The 20,047-nt window shown below is 47.6% G+C and overlaps 1 protein-coding gene across 2 annotated transcripts; it reads left to right on the top strand.

Annotated features, from left to right (window-relative positions):
- Positions 1-1,709: 1,709 nt before the first annotated feature.
- On the top strand, positions 1,710-18,477 carry DZIP1L (DAZ interacting zinc finger protein 1 like). 2 transcript variants are annotated; one of them, XM_061465231.1, is made up of 13 exons: positions 1,710-3,212; positions 4,023-4,107; positions 4,756-4,880; positions 5,268-5,429; positions 5,647-5,772; positions 6,699-6,833; positions 7,347-7,377; positions 8,125-8,169; positions 8,629-8,765; positions 9,979-10,171; positions 10,548-10,740; positions 11,505-11,638; positions 18,243-18,477. In XM_061465231.1, exons 1-13 carry the CDS (start codon positions 2,718-2,720, stop codon positions 18,257-18,259), a joined length of 1,878 nt encoding a protein of 625 aa, XP_061321215.1. In that variant the 5' UTR covers positions 1,710-2,717; the 3' UTR covers positions 18,260-18,477. The 2 variants fall into 2 exon arrangements, with proteins under 2 accessions (XP_061321215.1, XP_061321214.1); XM_061465230.1 differs by lacking the exon at positions 18,243-18,477 and having other exon boundaries at positions 11,505-12,199.
- The last annotated feature ends 1,570 nt before the right edge of the window (positions 18,478-20,047 follow it).

The raw sequence follows: 20,047 nt of genomic DNA, 5'->3' as shown, positions 1-20,047 counted from the left end.
CAGCAGAGTACTGTCCCAGGCAAAGATTGAAGAGGAAAAACAAAGTCTCCAGAGCTGGCTTCCCAGATTCCCTAATGCAGTGGCTTTACCCTCCAATCAACCTCCTGCTGAAGCCATAGCTATGCTGTCTGAGACCTCATATAGCATTTTGTAGGAAAAGGCACCTGAAGGAGGAGTTGGGGCAATCACAACAATACTATGATTGAAGGCATTGAGTAATTGTGATTGCTGTGATTGATTGGCATTGAGGGCTGGGTGAAACACAGCTGGCTTTGGTGCCTGGAGATCTAGTTAATATTAACAAAGTTGGTCAACACAGCCCTGGGGGATGCAGTATATCCTTAGGGGAGTTTTAATTAATGGTGCCTGCAAAACCCTCCTTTATAGGAGTAGTTAATTCATGTAACAAAACCTTCCGTGCAGGGAACATGCACCACGACCCAACAGGTCTATGTAACATGCAGCTATGAGTCAGGGCTGAATTTAAACCTGGATATACACACGCATATACCCATATATGAATGCATGTATATATAAGTACACTTCACTTTGCTGATACAATGGGTTGGGTTGCTTGACACTGTAGTGCTGCTACAGTACATATACATACATATATATATATATCACATCAGGGACAACGATGGTGTTTGCTGGCCATACAAACCTGGAAGAGAAGGGGCTTGCTAAGCTGGTGGTTTTGGGTAGGCACCAGAAAAGAAAAATAGCTGAGCAATCCCTAGAGGGAAACTGTGGTTAACTACAATGTCACACTGATCCACAACTGTTCCCAGAGGCTTTCATGCTCTGTCTGCACTGGTATGTGACCTCTTCCCGAGTTAGCTGCAGCCTCTAAGGCTTTCCTGTCTCCTACTATATTTTGGCAGTGCAATATGAGAGAGAAGGTTGAGAAAGAAGAGAGGGTCCCGTGAAACTGGTGTAGAGCCTAAAAAGTGTTTAAAAGAGCCACCCAAGTTGATCCAGACTGGCTCAGAGCGGTCACTGGCCCTTAGTATTTACATGCAGCAGGGAGAAGCCCTGATAGGAGATGGGGCTAGAGGCAAAAAGGTACCAGATGACCTGACAAAGTAGACTAGAGAGAGACAGAGATATGAACGAGCTTACCTAGGGCAGGAGAGGACCCTGTGTCCCTGACAGAGGACTTTACAGAGTTGCAATAGGTTTGAATGATGCTGAGCTGGACTGAGCAAAACAGCCCTGTAAGGACACAGGAAGCACCATGCAGATGAAGCAATCCCAGCAGTGAGTGTAGTGAAGATGCTCGTAGGGATGGAAAAACAGTCCTGTGGGATGGAAAATGCTCACTGGCTTGCAGACATCACTGGCTGCAGTATCAGCATTAAGCAGCTCCACCCTGTGCAACCCCAGATAACTCCTGGGAAATCCTGTGACTGTTCCAGCGTCAAAAGAACTTGGGAACAGGATCATTTTATCCCAGCACATATGCAGGCACCATGGAAAGTGTCTCTGCTGGGCTCTCAGTTGGTAAGCCAATGGAAGGCTGGCTCAGCCTAGCAGCCCCTTGCCCTTGCTCAGCTCTGCTTATGCCACCATCACCCGGTGTGCCTGGTGGGGCCAAGCCTTGGAGAAAAGCTGGCAAATGGAAGCCTTGGAGCCTCCCACTTGTGAACAACATTTTTAGGACTGAAATTAGGAAAAAAAGAAGCTGGTTTGGGGAACTCTTCCTGCTGCGAACGGGCAGTGACAACCATTGCCCATTCTTCCTCTGAGTCAGCAGAGCACAGCCTAGGAAAGCTTGGTTTTCTTGCACCATGCACGCAGTTATTCAGCACCTCCTTGGGTTGACTGACCCTGTTTGTTTGGAAGCACAGCAGTAGCTGCAGGCTGGGGAGGGCACGTGTTGCAGAGTGTTAGGCTGGCTGGGACTCCTGTTACCATTGTACACAGCACACCCAGCAACACACCAATACACCAACACTGCCCCTGGCTGCTTGACCAACATCCTGGGGCACTCAACCTGTGTAGGTGCCCCATCTGCACCCAAAAATATGGTAAGTGACCCTTCAGCAATAAAAAATGAACTATCTTAAAGGTGGTGGGGGGGGTGTAGCAGAGTGGAAATAGAAACAGCAGCAGCAAATCTCTATCTAGAGACTAAGAACAACATAGGTCTATTTCACAGATTTAAAACTAGGTATTTTAACTATATTTGTTTAATTATTGTTTAGGACACTACTAAGAAAATGAGCAAACACTGCTTCTTGCAGTGGTTTAGTTTTAGGTCAGAGCAGGGCACCACAGAAGGCAGCAGACTGTTGTGATACTAAAGCATGTCCAGTTTTCATCGTGTATTGTTTTCAAAACAGGCTAATTCCGTTTCCCTAAAACAGGTACCCTCAGGGGGGATTTACAGCTCCCTTCAGAATGGGTTATTATAGAGTTCCAATCTGGCAGTTTTAGAAGTCTCCCTTACCAAAAGCAGATGGTGAACAAACTGGCAGGATTTCTGTATTTCAGAATTTGGCAAGGCAGCAGGTAGTAAGGATGGGAATAGAAAATGAAAAGGATTTTTGTTTGTTGCTACATAAGGTAAGCTCCACCCTCTCCCCAGTTCCCCCACTGTGTGCAGGCTGGTGGGAGCTGCTGTGGACCCGGGGGGTCAGGCCTAACCTAACCAAACCTTCCCTTTTGCCTTCCAGCACTTTTCTACAGACTTTTACCACCCATTCCACCAACTCATGACTGGGGCTGCAGGGATGCTGGGGACATCCCCACGGCTCACCATCCCAGTGGACATCCCCCCCTTCCACTTCCAGCCCCGCCGGATCAGTGTGGACTGGCGTCGCTTCAGTGCCATTGATGTGGAGCGGGTGGCCAGGGAGGTGGACGTAGCTGTGCTGCAGGAGCACATTGCCAGCATCACCTTCTGTAACCTGGATGGGGAGCGGTGCCCCCACTGCGGGCAGCCGGCAGACCCCGTCCTGCTCAAGGTGCTCAGGATGGCCCAGCTGAGCATCGAGTACCTCCTGCACTGCCAGGAGCGCCTGCGGACCAGCCTGGCCATGCACACCCAGCGCCTGGAAGCTGCCCGTGCAGAGCTGGCTTCCACCCAGCAGCAGGCAGCAGAGCAGGTGGTGCAGCTCCAAGTGTCAAAAGAGGAGAGCAGAAGATGGAAGAAGTTGCTTGCCATACAGCAGCCCCTTTTGCAAGCTGGCCCCAACATCTATTGCAAGGTGTGTGATGGAAAGGTGTAAGGGGTGTAGAGCACGTCCCCATACAGGATGCTCTTTGTTGTATGCTGTATTTGTACCTTTCTGTGGTTAAACCTTGGCCCCAGAGAAGGTGCTCTCCCTGGCCCTGCTACTTTCCCTGGTGCAATTGCAAAGTCACTGCCAGCTGAGAGGGAAACTCTTCTTTCATGAGGGGACAGCTACAGGTAGTCAGAGATGCACAAAATGCAGGACAAGAGGTCTGTATAGGGAGATCTCGGGAGATCCCTGTGTCCTGGAGGAACACCTCGTGCCAGGGAGACTTTAGGCATTCTCCAGTGAAAGATTTCTGGATGCTCCTGCATTTGGTGGTGATTTTGCTCTTAACCCCCACCCGGCTTTTCCACCCTTTCAGCAGGGAGCCTGCTGGATGTGCCTTTTGTGCCTGCTGCTTCGCCTTCACCAAATCAACCCACTCACTCCTGGAGAGTTAAAGCACCCAAACCACATGATTTAGGTTCATACAGCCCAATAATCCCTGCAAGCAAATGACCCCATTATAACCAGAGCCTTGGTGACTGCAATTATTGCACTATTCCGTTGGGGAAAACAGCAGTTTTTCCTGGACCATCTTGGCTTCTGCCTTCTCCTTTGGTTTCAGACAGAAGAAACTCCTAATACCCTCCTTCTATGTGCTTCCAACACAACAGCCATGTCTCTTGAGGTCGTCCCTTTTGCTCTAAAGCAGCAAAGCTTTGCCTGCCTTGCAAGGGACATGGGGAGTGCCCTTTTCTGCAGATTACAGTCCCTCTACTGACTTTTCCCCTTCTTCAGTGCCACCTCTGTGATAAAGCCTTCATGAACAGCTCCTTCCTGCAAGCCCATGTGCAGCGCCGGCACGCAGAGACCACCGAGAAGGGTGAGCACTGGGACAAAGTCTTCCCTCTCTTTCCCAGGCAGGTTTTCCCACCAGAGTGACCATAGGAGGTTAAGGATAACTTCTTATAACTCCTTTCTTCTGCATTTCTGTGAACATTGACTGAATGCTCTCTGCTTACTGCATTTCCCTCAAGCACAGGTAGGACATAGAGTGAAATACAAAACTGTGGTGCATTTACATCTCCATGCCCTGGTTTCCCTAAGGATCTTCTACACCCAATTATTCCATGGGATAGAGCTCCTCTGGGGAGCTTGGGAGAGTGTTTTGCTGGAATGGGAGAGGGGTTCACCTTTCCCATGCCTGTTTTTTGGCAAGAAATTGATATTCCTTTGCAAAACCCATTGAAAACTGCAAGTGCAAGACGATGTTTGGGAGGCAAGGGGCCTTGTTACAGCTTCACCTGCATCCAGCACTTAAACTTGGCAGACAAAAAAGCTGCTTTTGCTATTTGCTGGCCACACAGCCACATTTGTCATGGTCACTCCTGCAGCTCAGTTACCTGCTTCTTCACTTTGAAACCCTATACCGCTTCAGTAGGATTCTCCACCTTACTCAAACCAAAACCCCAGTAGGAGCTGACAGATCACACCCTTGCTCACAGCATCTCTGTTTCCCTGAGCTTTGCAGAGAGGAGGAAGATGAGACAGGTGGAGCAAATGGAGGATGAAGTGGAGGAGCTGAAGGCAAAATTGAGGGAGATGCAGCAGCAGCTGCAAGCAGAGAGGGAAGTGGAGAAGCTGCACAGGGAGCAGGTATGGGGCAAGGGCACTGTTGCCTGTCTGGAAAAGATGGGGTGGGAAGAGAAGTGATGAAATGCAGGGCATTTTTAAATCACAGGTGAAAAAACTGCTGCAAAATATTTTATGGTGGGTCTTGTGTTTATTTCTTTGGAAAACTTGCTCCCTTCCCCCCAGTTCCTAGGGGAAATGTTACATGGAAATAAGGACAGTGTAAGCATGCCTGCCCAGGAGGCTGTACTGCCTCAAACTTCCCTTGGTGTGCAGGCAGGCTCGAGCAGTGATGGGAGTAATGAGAGCATTGGTGCTCATACCACTGGCACCAGGGCAAAAGCTCCAGCCTTTGGTACTTCTGCTCTGTAGCCAAGCCATGTCATGCCCTGATTTTTCCGTTCCCTTTAGGAAACAGAGAGAGCTCGACAGCGAGAAGAGGAAAGCAGGAAATATTTGGAAAGGTGGAAAGAGGAGGAGAGGACAAAGCTGCATGAAGAGATAGATGGCCTGAAGCAGCTCTTCCTCACAGCATTCAAAGACATGGCCAGCAGGAGCAGTGCCATGGAGGGGGTAAGCAAGCACAAGCAGGCGAGGGGACATCCAAGCCTTCTGCTTCATCTGGTCTAGGTGGCATCACAGGTTCACAACCCAAAGAGGCCTCATTTCTTAGTTCCTGGAGTACATAAGCATTTTGGGGTCAGAAGCAGTGGCTGGCCAAGTTTGGGTTCCCCAGGAGGAAAGCGAAGCCTCCTGTGCAACACACAGCTCCTTCCTTTCCCCACTCCAGAAGCTGCAGGAGCTTCATGCCAGAGAGGTGTTGGAGTCCAACCTGGGAACCCTGCGGGATGATGACACTGAGGAGGCATGGTGGCAGGCATCAGGCAGGGCAGAGAGGGAGAGGATGGCGGTGCAGGTGAGTAGTGCTGTACCTGTGTCCTTACTGTGAATCCCAGGAGATGCATTTGGATGGAGAGGGACCCACATCCATGCACCTCTGTGCGTCTGCTTTGTCCGGTCTTAGCTCAGGTTCAGGTAGCCACGGCCTCACACAGGTGTAGAGCATGGACAATCTGAGTCCAGAAATGGGTCCTGAAGGGTGCAGATGTCATGTCACAGTCGTAGGTCAGCCTGCTTATTGCAAGGAAGCCCATCCTCACCAGAGCACTGCAGAAGTTCACCATATAGAAAAGCACTTAAATAAACAAAATACATTTATTTACTTAAATAGGAGCAATCTGCCTCCTTCTCAATGTCCACAAGCCAAGGAGAGAAAAGCCCATGTATTTAATTTGGCAGAGGGCAGAGCAGAGGTAGGAACTGAAGGACTTGCACAGGAAGAACAGTACATAGGAAGAACAGCACACAGGAAGTCCAGATAGGTGCCAGATGTCCTTGCTAGCTCCCAAGCACCTCACTCAGAAAAGGCTTCATTTCCTTTATGGTTCAAATCCAGAGATTTTAGGTCTTTTCAGAAGAACTGGAGATGCTCTCTCTGCAGATCACCCCAGTAAGTGGTAGGAAGAAAAAGCAGGGCTACACACTTCCAATGAGCCTTGGCTGGACTTCAAAGCCGTGTTATGAAGGGGAAAGAATAAAAGAAATGCAGTGACCAAAGCCACATCCTATCACGGCTGATGAGAAGACACAGGCTTGCCACCAGCAGACTTTGAAGGTGGCCATACCTCTTCTGCAAAGCCAGATCTGTCTTTTGGAAGGCATCTTAATAATGAATAAAAAATCCAGAGAGCTGCCCTTGCTGGAGAAGGGAAGAGGTGGCTCCAGACCTATTTTTACTATGTTCAAGTCTTCTTGTTAATTTCTTGCCCCTTTTAATTGAAGAAAAAGAACAAGACACCCCGTGACACCCCATCACAGGACCAGTGGGCAGTTATGGACTGTGTCCATCAGCAAATGGATGCCCTCAGCACCCATCTCAGGGAGCAGCCCAGACTCACCAAGTCCCAGGAGAAGAAGGAAAGTAAAAATAAAAAAGAACAAGGTCTCAGTTCATCAGGAAGTTTTAAGCAGGTATTTAAGCAACCTTAAAACATTTACTAAATCAAGACTAAGCCTAATTTCAACCCCATTCTGTAATGCTTTGCTACATTTGGCTATTTTTGCACTCACTGAATATGAAGCATACCATGAGTATCATTGGCACAAATCATGCCCACCAGGGTGTAGGTCACCAGAGCAACACTTTGCATTGCAATTGCATCAGATCTGCAGATAACACATATATGTAACAGAATGGCATCTGATGTGCTAGCGACCATATTATGGAAGGGAAAGTCCCTAAGCTGACCTCTTAGGTGGTCTCCTTAACGGGAATAGCTCTTGGGGAGCTTATGTGCCCACTTTAGGCTCTTGCTATTTTCTGCTGCTTTTTTGAATACATTTAATACTTTCCAGAGAGAGAGGAAAAATTACCCCAAATTATAGACAAAGAAATTATCTTTGAATGATGCCCAGTCTATTTCTTTACAGATCAAGCTGCTCTCTGCAGGAAAACCTGAAGGTAATGACTGCATTTTTAAAGTGAATCAATTTGTGTCTAGCTAAGTCTTTCATAGCTAACAGCCCTTCAGACCACAATTTCTTCTCTGTCTCTCTTTACAAAAGCATGCCATGAAGTCTTCTTCAGGGAGCTGGCTGTCTGCCCCTCTCATGGAGTGGACATCTTTCAGTCCCTTGATGATCGGCTGCAACAGCATACACCACAGATCTGATTGCTTGTGCAAAACTAACTTGTCTCTTAGGTGGGTTTTGCATTATAGCTATACCCCAAAGGAATGAGATTTCAATCAAGTACTCACAGCAGATGACCTTGCCTCCTCCAAAATTAAGCCAGTGGCTATTTGCATAAAAACAAGGAGCTGAGGCATGTTGTGGTTTCTTCCTTACAGTCTGGGTTTCCTATAATCAAGTGCCAGGGAAAGAAAGCGGGGACTTCTCAGCTTCCTCATGCCTGCAACACAGCTGCAGACCCGGCCAGGTGCTGCTGCTCAGAAAACATAAACCAGGAATGGTTGTTAGCAAATACTCAAGGGGTACATCACTGACCCCAACCCTGAAGATGGCTGTTTGCCCATTGACATAATCCAGTCAGCAGTCTTGGTGGGAAAGCCCCTTGGTGCCAGACCTGAGCCAAAGGAACACTTGTGTCCATACTTTCTGTATAGTAAAAGCAGGTGGCAATCAACACTTGCTTCTGTGCTGGGGCCTCAGCTCATCTTTGACTCTCAGTCTCCTTTCCTCCCTGCAGTGACCCAGGAGGTGACCAAAGCGGAAGCTGATGAAAAGTCAGCAGGTGGGTACCAGAGTTTGAACCATCGTTATTCTGAGAGCACCAGGATGAAACTGGTGTTTGGCTTCAGGTGTTGCGCAGGGAGGATAAGCAGTGCTGTGCAAAGCTGACTGTGATGAGGTGGTGGGCTGGGGGCAGAGGGGGTCAGCTTACTGTTCCCCTCTCAGTTATACAGACTACAACAGCGCCGTGACCAGCCCTGCTGCCAATGGGGAAACTGTTCCAGGCAGCTACTTGGACATAGGTGGGATTTTAGAGAAGTTGTGGACAGGGATTAATCAAATTAGAGGAGAAAATTGCCCCTTTTCAGAGGGATGTAGTTTGCTGAGAGCAATCAGTTTCTTCCTCTGGGACTGGTGGGACCTGTATCTGCAAAGAGGAAAACGATTCCACCAGCCCCATTCCCAGGGCACAGCCAGTGCATCACTGCACTGGTACCAGCACCACCTACCTCTACTCCAGGCAGTGAGGAGGCCATCCAGGGTGGGAAGCAGAGGCTGCTGGAAGCCCTGCGGAGAAACCCAAACCTCCTGAAGCAGTTTCGCCACATCCTGGAAGAAGTGCTGGAGGAAAAGCTGGAGAGCATGGGCGTCAAGAGGGTAAGTCTGCCCTTTCTGTGCCAGCATTTGCAGTGCCAGCCCAGTGCAGGAACACAAAAACTGCTCTGAACTGATTAATTTTATTTTTTTTTTTTTGGGGGGGGGGGGGGGGGGGGAAGCAACTGAAATATTAACAGTCAGTAAAAGAAAAAAAAAGTAATCCCCATCTGGAGCAATGACTCTCCGAGAGGCAAATGGGAAGGTGGAGGCAGAATCACACAGTAGCACAGGGAATAAACCACCGTGCTCCCATCTCTGAGGCTGGTTATTAGTATCTTTCCAGCAAATCTTTCTCACAAGCAGCCTTTCATATGCTAAATTACCCAGGCCTCCCTCTCTTCTAGGGAAGGAGGGTGTTTGAGGGCACAGCAGCCCCTGTCATGGGGATTTCAAGGGGACTTTCACTGTCCAAGTACTTTTCATGCCAAGCATATTAAATAGTACCTCCTTCCCGAGCTCCTGGCAATGCAACACCACCACCTAGCACCTTGCAGAGACGGTGCAAGGGCAGAGAGCACGCAGGCAGCAGGGATCCACATTAGTCCATCGACCCATGTTTCTGAGCAAGGCAGCATTTCTGGGTTTAGGTCCTGAAGGCACAAAGACAAAGCGGTGATTGAATGACTTTCTGTGTGATTGTTTTCTGGAGGTGCTTTTAAGGAGCACTCCTGGGTTCATTTCACGTAGGCTGAAGCCCTGGCATGTCCCCCATTTCCCCAGCATGTGGGGAACTGATGCAGTGGCATCTAAAGCAGCAGAGGTGCCCAAAGCCAGACTCACAAACTAACACCCCCATTCACCCTTCTCATCATTTTACACCTCTAGAAGCCCAGGACATTCATGGTCACAAAACCTCTTTGAGCTATAAATACATGCTAAGGGAAAATGCTGCACGCGGTTACCCTGTAGCCTAGAAATTGCCCCAAATAACTGAGATTTACTCTTCAGCAGTCTTTCACCAAAACAGGTGAGGGCTTTGCAAATGTGGGCTGTTTGCACAGGATACATTGTGCCAGCAAAATGATAGGTGTCAGGGCTGGTGAGAGGGTCCTTGGGTTTTAGACAGGGCCTGGAGCTTGTAGGATGCTCTTGAGATATGGATAATTCTGCCAAAGGCTTGTTTCCACATGCACCCCACCACCCCACCACCCCACCACCACCCCCGGTGCTGTGGGAGGACAATGCCAGGCTCCTCAGCTGTCCTCTGCTTTAGGTTGCAAAGGGAATCTCCACTCGGACCTACAAAAGACTCCAGGCTCTGGTCAGGCTTCAGCAGCAACAGAAGGCTGTGAAATTTCCTGCTCTCCTCCACCTGAGGGATGAGTTGGTCCAAGCACTGATGGGGAAAGTCAGGCGATGCAAGAAGTCCAGCAGTGCTTTGCCTCAGCAGCTCTCTGCCATCCCAGGTACAGTGACCTCCTGTCCCTTCCAGGGACCAACCATGGGGATCTGTGGCCACCCACTGATGGCCATGGGATGCTGTCTTCTTGCAACATGACAGAGAAGGGCAGCAAAAGGCATTTTGGGCGATGCAAGTCTCTGCAATTTCTCTCTGTATATTGACCTATGTGGGTTGTTCTGACATATTCAGGAAAAAACATCAGCTGTCCCCAAAAGCCCCAGCAGAGTGAAACACAGGTCTGGGAGTGCTTGCAAATCCCTTTTGCCCTCTTTTTCTATACAGCCCCATGTTGGGTAGGCTGCATGGCTCCTCCAAGGGCAGCCTACAGGACTATCAAGAAATGGGTGGTGATTCTCCGTGCTCTCAATATTGCTTTCCAGCTCAAAGCCTGAAGACTCCCAGGTCCTTTCATGGGTTGAAGCCCATGAGTATACCAGCTGCAGTAGAGCCTGAAGCCACAGTGATCCCTCACCCTGTGTCTTGGAGCAGAGCCCTCTCCACGTACATCCCCTCAAGGACTCCTTGGGGCACTGTGGGGACCAGCAGAACCCACCGAGTTGTCCCACGAAGGAGGTGAGTCCCACCATCTCCTTTTGATGCCCAGGCAGGCAGTGCCCAAGGACCCTAAATCTGGCCCTAAGTATGCTGCATGCTTCCCAAACAGCAGCACCTTTGGAAAGTGCTGAGTGGTGGGTGATGTGGCACCACAGAGGGTTTTGTTTGGAAACAAACTGGAGTCTCCCTGCTTGTTTGAGCTGACTCAAACAACTCAGCAAAGTCAGACCTGAGGGCTTGTACCCACCATATGGTGCTGGACACAAACAAGGGACATTTCCCTCTGGTGTTTGGCTCCTTCTTCCCTTCCCAGAACCTGTGCAAGGGGATGAACAAACTCTCTTGGGGGTTTGGAGCAAAAATAGTGAAGTTGTAAAATAAAAGCTTGCAGACGATGCACAGAAGAAACACTGTAAGAGGATATGAGTTGGCAGCAGAGAAGAGGAGCTCACCTGTGACCAAGAGCAGGTGAGGAAAAGAAGTTACTTATTTCCTCCAAGAGCAAGAGAAAGCCAGATTGAGGTTTTAAACTCAAGCAAAGCAATAGCAAACACATGCAAGGTATGGGTGTATTTGTTGAGATGCTAGCAGCAATATGTTTGCAGTCAGTGGGTGTGATGGACCTATCCAAGTCCATGGGGACCATGAGGTTTCTCCATGGGGTGCTCTCCTCAGGGCTGGATCATAGTTCAGAACATCACAGAGCTTCCTTGCCTCTGCTTCAGGAGTGGGGAAGAGGGATGCCAAAGCAACCCTGCATCTGACCCATCTCTGCATTCCAGCTCAGAAGTGATGCTGAGAGGGAAGCAGCTCAGCCTGTCCTCCGTGAAGCCAGCGCTCTCTGCAGTGATGCTGGGTGATGAGACTGACTCTGATGGGTCAGACCTGGACTCGCTGGAGGAAACTGCTGGTTCAGGTACCGCCTGTTCTTGTAGCAACTGCTGTGGGTTAGTGAAGGGGTGGGAACAACCCAGGTTAGTACCACCAGTGCCACCGTGTCACCTTCTTCCTGGGGTTGAAGTGGAACACATTGTACCCCACCCATACCCAGCCAGGCAACAGGGCACTGATGGCTTTATCTATCAGCAACTTTTGTACCTGACCCTGCCAGGGTATTTTATAGGATCTTATAATAGTTTGGGTTGGAAGGGACCTTAAAGCTCATCAGTTCCAACCCCCTGCCATGGGCAGGGACACCTTCCACTAGACCAGGCTGCTCCAAGCTCCGTCCAGCCTGGCCTTGAGCACTGCCAGGGATGGGGCAGCCACAGCTTCTCTGGGGACCTGTGCCAGCACCTCAGCACCCTCACAGGGAAGAACTTCTTCCTAATATCTAATCTAAATCTCCCCTCTTTCAGCTTAAAGCTCTAACCTCTTTTCCTGTCACTATATGCCCTTGTAGTGACAAAAACCCCCTTCAGGCATTGGTATTAGCCCCTTTTTCCTAGGGCACAGTAGATCTTCAGCTCTTCCTTTGCACAGGGGAAACTGGACTATCTAGAGGATTCAGGGAACCCCAAAGGGCTGACAAACATAAGAAGGAAAGCTTGTTTTAACAGTTGGCTGTATGCTGTAAAACCTGTTGGGAACCACGTGCAGGAGATGATGTGGGGACTCTCCTGTGGCCCCTCATGGAATTTAGGAGCAGTGGCAGGTGCCTCTCACCTATGCATTAACCACAGACATCAGCAAGTATTCCTTGCACATGGCTGTGGTGTGTCCTAGGCCAAAAAAGAGATGTTGGTGCTGCGTCATACACCACCGACCTGGGCTGCGTGTGCGGAGATTTCCTCCAGCATCCCCTCTCACACAGGGGTGTTATTCACCCAGTACTTGCTCAGGGAGGGAAACCCCCCATGCTTCATCCTATGCACAAAACATTTGCTTCCTGAAACAGCTACATTGGGATGGGTCCAGGCAGTGCTAGTGACTTTAAGCTATTTAGAAAGCAGCTCACCCTGGGGTGCCTGGTGGCCCCCTCCCTTCTCATCCACGTGTGCCATTACCTTGCCTTGGTGCTCCCTGTTTAACCGGCTCTGCCCTGCATAGGGACAGCCATGTCCAGGATGGTGAGGCTTTTGGAGAGATGCCTGGATGCAGTGGCACCGGGACCGCCCAGCAGGGTAAAACTTTTCCCAGGTGGGAGCTCGGCATCCCCCAGCACTGGCCAGCCCACCAAGAAACTCCAGGTATCTTGTGCAAATGGCTATGGGGACAATTTCTTATCATCTTCAACAGCTCCATGTCCTCCTTACGTTGAGGACACCAGAACTGCACACAGTACTCCAAGTGAGGTCTCACAAGAGCAGAGTAGAGGGGCAGGATCATCTCCTTTGACCTGCTGGTCACGCTCCTTTTGATGCAGCCCAGGATACGGTTGGCTTTCTGGGCTGCAAGCGCACACTGAAGGCAGCTCATGTTAATTTTCTCATAGACCAGCACCCCCAAGTCCTTCTCCGCAGGGCTGCTCTGAATCTCTTCTCTGCCCAACCTGTAGCTGTGCCTGGCATTGCTCCTACCCAGGTGTAGGACCTTGCACTTGGCTTGGTTGAGGCTCCCTTGGTGGCTCTTGCTGCTCTGAATTGAGGCTCCTGGACACTGTGTTTCCTCTTGCTCTGATATTGAAGGCATCCTTTCTGGTGCTACTCACCCTGGCAAATGTTTGTTCACTCACCCTCTTTGTAGAGGGAGAAATCAGGATTCATGTAATTGGGAGCAAAACAGTAAGAGCCAGAGAATCAAATTGAGAGAAGGTCTCTGGAACAAATCTAGTGATAATTGGAGTGATGCAATGGCAATTAAATTGATGCAATTAAATTACTAAAATGGGACTTAAACATAACCTCAATTTATGAGGCAGAGCTGATGTAATTAAATTGATGGCAGTGTCAGAATCACATTGCTTTTTTTAGGAAGAAAAAAAAGGCCTTCCTTCCTGGAGGGCCCAGCCAAGCCATCACTGATATTTTGGGAACCACCTCGGTCCCAAAGGCCCCTCAGAGCCAGGCTGCAAGGGGGACAACACGTGGTGACAGGAAAGTGACAATGCTTTGCCAGCGGCCACTGGATGGTGCCACAAGATCAGAAACGGGCAGGAGCTGCTTTGCAGCCTTCCCAGGGCTGCCCCTCTTTTTGGCAATATCCCAATACTGAGGCTTTCCTAGACAGCACAGGGAGTCGTGTCATCCCCGGAGAGCCGCTGTGGGTCGTAGCAAGAAGGACAAATGCTGCGTGGTCTGAAAAGCAGTGATTTCTGCTCTCCCTTCATCATGCACGTTAAGCAGTAACACAATGTCTGACAGTGCCATGAGGATTTTTGAGCCCCAAAAGCCATGAGCTTCGCATCCCATAGGCTGGATCCAACTCTCCGCGCCAGACACAGCCTTGCACTTGTGTGTGGCTTTTTTATTCTTTGAAGCACTCCAGAAAACAGAGTCAGGAAGGGGAGAAAGCAGCTTTCCTTCTTGCTGCATCTCTCTTTGCTGGTTCTCTTTGAGGTTGATGAAAAGGGTCTTGTTTTCTGCTCTGGGAGGAACCTGACCTGAATGCACTTGGACAGACAGAGTAGCAAGCCACAAGTTGCTGATTCCTTCTTCCTTTCCTTCTTGAATAGATGGAAACTCCAACCCAAAGGATAATTTTTTGCATTCTAAAACTGACCACATACACTAAACTCTGCTGATAGTGTTCATCTATGTAGATTTAGTTCATTTTCATAATCCTCTCTGTATTTTGTGCTTTTGGAGCAGTGCATTTATGATCCTGATCCCTTAAAAGTATGGCATTTTGGAAAACGCAATGGGAAAAACTGTCACTTCTCAATTTATCTTCTCTTTTCTAACCCATTCCAGGGCTGGTTCAGACTTATACTATTCCCTATTTCTAACATTTGCATGTGGGTTTTAATGCTAGGGAGCAGAAAGCCCAGACAGATCTAAGCAGAACACTGTATATAAACATGATTTCAGCAAACTGTTCATAAACATCCAGACCCCATTTCCTCCCCATATTTTGCAAACCCCCATGTCTCCTGGTATGTTCTCTCACCTGTGTGCTTATATGCATGGTTCTGTAGCTCCGTACCTTGAAAATAATTATTTTCCATTTTAATAATTCAAGTTTTAAGAGCTATACCCGGCTTGTGTTTTTTGTTGCTTACAGTGTTATTGCCAGATGTGTTACTTTATGCTAAATTTAACAGCTGCTCTTTTTGGTGAGTGTTGATCACAATAAACACAGCTTTGAATGAATTAAATAAAGGACGGATGTTTTCCCAAACCAATGGGGAAAGAAGTTTCTGCCCAAACCAGCAAACGGGTAGTGAAATGGCAAAGCAGAAGTTCTTTTGCCTTGACTACGTGGCAAACTTGGTGCCAAGGCAGGTGCCCTGCCCAGCACTAAAATCTAAATCACACCCATCCTGCCAGCTGCTGATCAAACCCTGCCAGCCCCAGGTCTGGCTGCTTTTACTGCTCCTGCACATATTCTCCTGCTGACCAGCACATGAATTGCTCTTACTTTCTTAACAATTTTGAAGCCTGAGGTGCTTTTAAGTCATTGCAGTGAGCTTCATGCACTCAATGCCAAGCCCAGATGGTGACAGAAAGGTGGAGAAAAGTGTCCCCTGAGTTTGGGAAACTCCAAAAATAGGTGAGAGCCTTGTGCTAAAAGAAAGGTGACACTCATACTCTTGCAAACAAATAAATATAGACACAGACAAAGCCAAATGGCAGAGAATGCTCAGTGGACAAAGAAGAGCCTGAAGATTCACTTGGGTTATCACAGGTGATGGGCTCTGAGAAGAGAAAATGAAAGGGAGAAGCAACTCTGAGATGAGCTCCATCATCAGTGTGCCTTGTCCAGAAAAGAATTTGTTTTCTTTTCAGTATTTTTTCAATTTTTTCAATTTTTTTCCCCTGTTGCTTCATGGACTCCTTCTGAGATAAGCAACTGCTCGTGTACCCCTTTTCAGGATATTTTTTTGATGCCATCAAATTGGACCACATTGTTATCCCTGCTGGGCTGCACGATACTGAACCAGCGGAGAGCAGTAGAGATACTCCCCAATCAGGTGTGTTGCTGCATCCTGAATGCAAAACAAAGCAGAATAAAACAAAACCAACAGAAAGCACACAGTGGAAAACAAAGTCAGAAGTGCAAGTGGGGACCCTTGCTTGCAGCCGAGGGTAAATAGGCAGATGGGTGTCCTGGTATTCCCTTTGCACAAAGATTTCTTTGTGACTGAATTAAGGAAACGAACTTGGCTTCTCCTGCAGGAAGAATGGAACAAGAGCCTCCTCCAAAATTCATTTCCCTCAACCTGTGAGGATGCTACAATGCTATAAGACAGCAAGACTTTGTTAACAGTGGAAGCAGGCAAACCACAGGCACCCTGCCCTCACGCTGCCAGTGCTTCTCAGAGCCTGATAACATATCCCCTTAACTCTCAAGTCTTCACACTTGTTCCTCGGGTCAAATCCAGCCCACCAGCCTGCTGCTTGTTCATGGGCAGTAAAGAAGGTGGTGATGCAGGCTTGGTCCATGGGCTGGAGCACACATGCCCGTCCATGCTGCAAGGTCAGGCCCTTGCCAAGAATTTAATGCCATTAGAGTGTCATGGTCTTTAAAATACCGTACTTTGTGTTTTGTCTTTATCAGTGACATTTGTCTTTGTGGGGCTCTAATTATTGGTAATAGTTCTATAAAGGATGGATATATATGGGACAATTAGTAGATATTCAAACCACAGCATTAACGATCTCTGAATGCAGTGCAACTCTCCCAAATAATACCAAGCTGGAAAAAAAAAAAGAAAGAAAAGTCATGTCAAATTTATTCAGCTAGAATATCTCACCCAGAGAGCTATTCTCCCATCATATTTGGGGCAAGCACAGTGTCATAAATCTTAGTGCTATTAATCAGTAGGCTCATTCATCTCTGTTCAGCTATATAAAAGCAATAACCTTGTCACTATAGGAAGGAAGATTGGGCTTTTAATTGCATATAGATTTCAGGAGAGTTCTTATCCATAGTCCAATTTGTAGCTTCAGATACGTGTCTTCGCTTCCCTTGGTCAAAGTCCACACAAATCTACAGTGCTCTTACATACTTATAAAGGTTGCAGAAGCTCAGAAAGAAACTATATAGAGCTCTTCTGGCAGATAATACACACAGCCTTTTCAGAACTTGCTCTAGTAGACAAGCCTATATTTAATCAGTTCCTCTGAAACAGGATATACATTTTTCAGAAGGCAATCAAATTTACGGAAACAAACCCATTTCTGAGTGCAGGCACACATACACCCACATGCTTCACCAGTCACAGTTTTCCTGACTCATCTCCCTTGGCTCTGTAAGAGCTATCAAATGCATCCTTTGCCCCGCAGTTTATTATCAATAAAGGCAAAATAATTGAAGGGAGAGGGAGGGTCTTTACTTCCTCACCATCAGCAAGAGCAGGAGGAAATACTGGATTTATTCATGGGGTCAAGAGATCTGCATATCTGGGTTCCAATAATTATTTCCAGGTTTTAGTCAGATGAAGACTTCTAGAGGCACAGACCTCCTGTTGCTGTGTGATGGGTCAAGCCACCAAACCCAGTCCAGCACAGCAAATATTTAATTTCTCCACCAAAACTCCAACCAGGCAGCAAAGCAGGATAGCATTCCTCTGCATGCCTTGGAATGGCACTGTACCCTCTAGGAGTTTCTGCCTGCAGGGTGACCTGGTGAGAACAGCATGCTGCTCCTTTCAGCAGCATAGTTAAGCATTTGGTGCTGAGTTTCTGAGCCCAATTTCATCCCTAAACGTCTCCCTGCAGTGCACAGCATAGGGTGTAGAGGCTGTGTTTTGGGTGGGTGACCCCAGGGTACCCCCCAAACCAGCATATAGGCTGGGCATCCCCCCTCCCTATGCAGCTGGCCCTTAGCACTGTGGGCTGTGGCATGGGGTTTTGTGTCCTTTGCATGCTGGCATTGGGACATAACAGCACTGGGACACAATGAGCTGTCTCCAAGAAAATGCTGAGTCATTCTGGAGTGCTTTTGGAGCTTCTTTTTTCTAAAGTCCAGTAAATTATTAGGGTATCCACATATTTTTTTGGCCTGCAGAAGAAAGCCTGGAAAAGGGAACTTGGTTCTCAGTAAAGACCCAGAGCTTTCCCTAAGCTGGTGGTTTCAGCTTCAGGGCTTTCAGATCACAGATCAGTGCAGTTGAAAGGGAGATATTTGGGCCCATGTCCCAAGAGAGGGAAACACCACATGCTGACTGCAGCAGGAACCATAGCTCAGTGGCTGCAGATGCTGGTTCTCCCCACACTGTCATTCCCCTGGAGCATGATGCTCACCACTCGTGGTACTCATCACACGAGAAGGTCTATTATGGCCACAAACAGAGAGGTGCAGCTGTAACATTAGGTGTTTTTACACTGCAAACAGGCTCATAAATTATTCTCTGCTTTGGAATCTGATTTATTGTTTTTTTCAGTAAAGTTCACTACATTTTATTTTTTATACTGCAGGATTTCAGCAGAGGTAAGGAAATGAAAACTGATGCTGGAAGATCAGAAATCAACTGAGGGCAAGAATTCCTGCTACACCTCTGTTTCAGCTCTCTGCTACCCTCCATAATGCTCCTGCCTGCAATCTTGTCATCTACACACTTGCACACATCAAAGTGAAACCGAGAGATAGCTGACTCGGTGAGTTTGTCAGAGTATTTGTGTTGCATATAAAATAAATGTAACTTTCAAAGGTGCTTACTTGTGATTTTATGCGTGCACCTTTTTTTGTTCTAATGCAGTTGGAAACCTGATTTCTATTTTTTCTGGGTGTTTTTCTGTATTTTTCATTGCCCTGTGTACCTTTACCTAATCACCACTTACATGTTTCCTATCTAAATTAAACATTCCTGTGCTTTTCAGCCTCTTTTCAGTGGAAGCTGTCAGGAGTGAGAGCATGCCAGCAATTTTTCTGCCCTCCTAAGAACAATGAAGTATTTACAAGTGTTTAATTGCTACCTTGAAAGTTGGGTGGATGCTGGCCTGGCCAAAGTGGCCTCAAACCCAAAAAGAACCATGCACTTGCTGAACTGTATTCCTCAGCAAGCCCAGGGTCTCAGCAAGGACTTCTGATTTCATTGCGTGAGTGGGTTGGGGTCCCCTGATGCTTATTCATCTGCTTTTCTGATATCTTGTCTCAGCATAAAACTAACTATGTCTCACAAAGAAGAAAAAATAATTGTTGTCTATTTTTTAACTCAACCACACGCACTTGCCTATACTGCTCCAAAGAACCTGCAGAACCCAAAGCTGGGGTGAGTTCAGCTGAGTGGGAAGGTCTATAGCTGCTGCTTGTGACAAGGAAAGAACAAGAGAAAACAGTGATTTTGGTCTTAATGACTTTTTCAGTTTTAATATTAATGTAAAAAAGAAAAAAAACAACAAAAAAAACCCAAACAAACAAAACAAAACAAAACATAAATCCAGCATGCAAAAAACCCAAAAGACAGAAAAGCTATGTCTATACTGAGAGATGGGGACAAAACCATTCTACAGAATATCAGTGTTTTTAGAATAGGACAGGATTTACCTCTGCAAAAATAAACTGTTCTCCTTTAAAAACATATCCTTAAGACAAGTCTTTTGCTAATATGAAAGGGAGAGTCAGCACTGACATCCAGCAGAGATTTCCACGTGTTAGTAGCAGGAGCCAACATCCAGGCTGAGATGGGACCAAGAGTTTCTGTTGAATGGAAACTCTTCCCACCATGGTAGCCATCTCCTCCAGCTATCAGCCCCTAGTGCTGCACCTTACTAGGCATTGCCTTCTCCTCTCACTGACCTGCCTGAAGTGCAGTAAATCCACATCTCCTGGACCTGCACTGGAGATGTGCATCTTAGTGGATCTGGAGAGCTTACGGTTATGGAGAGGTGATGGTTATGGACAGCTGGTATGGTTTGTGTTCACCCTCACCGAGAGCACTGATGTTCACTGAGACAGCCTGGTCCCCTTATTCATACAAGCCACCAGAGATGCCAGGTAGACCTACCAAAGGTTCAGCTTTGAATAAATGTTCATCTCTACCTCTGATTCCTTCAGAACATGAAACTACTCAAGGGATTATCAGCATTTCACCAAAACAATTTTGCCAATGAACTCCTACAGAGAACGTATAATTATTATAATTGGGACTAAAACCTATTGCAGATAGCTATCAAAAAGGCTGCTTTGGAGGTTTTGGACCTCTTCTTTCTCTCCATCTTATCCCTCAGTACCCTTTGATCTGCTCATAGGCGCTTTTCAGAACTTCACTAAGAACTACGTG

This window comes from Pezoporus flaviventris, unplaced genomic scaffold (genome assembly GCF_033815535.1).
Source record: "Pezoporus flaviventris isolate CSIRO_AGI_PZ_B2104156 unplaced genomic scaffold, CSIRO_AGI_Pfla_v1 ptg000040l, whole genome shotgun sequence".
NCBI classification, from domain to species: Eukaryota; Metazoa; Chordata; class Aves; order Psittaciformes; family Psittacidae; genus Pezoporus; species Pezoporus flaviventris.
This window is presented reverse-complemented; position numbering and strand designations above follow the sequence as displayed.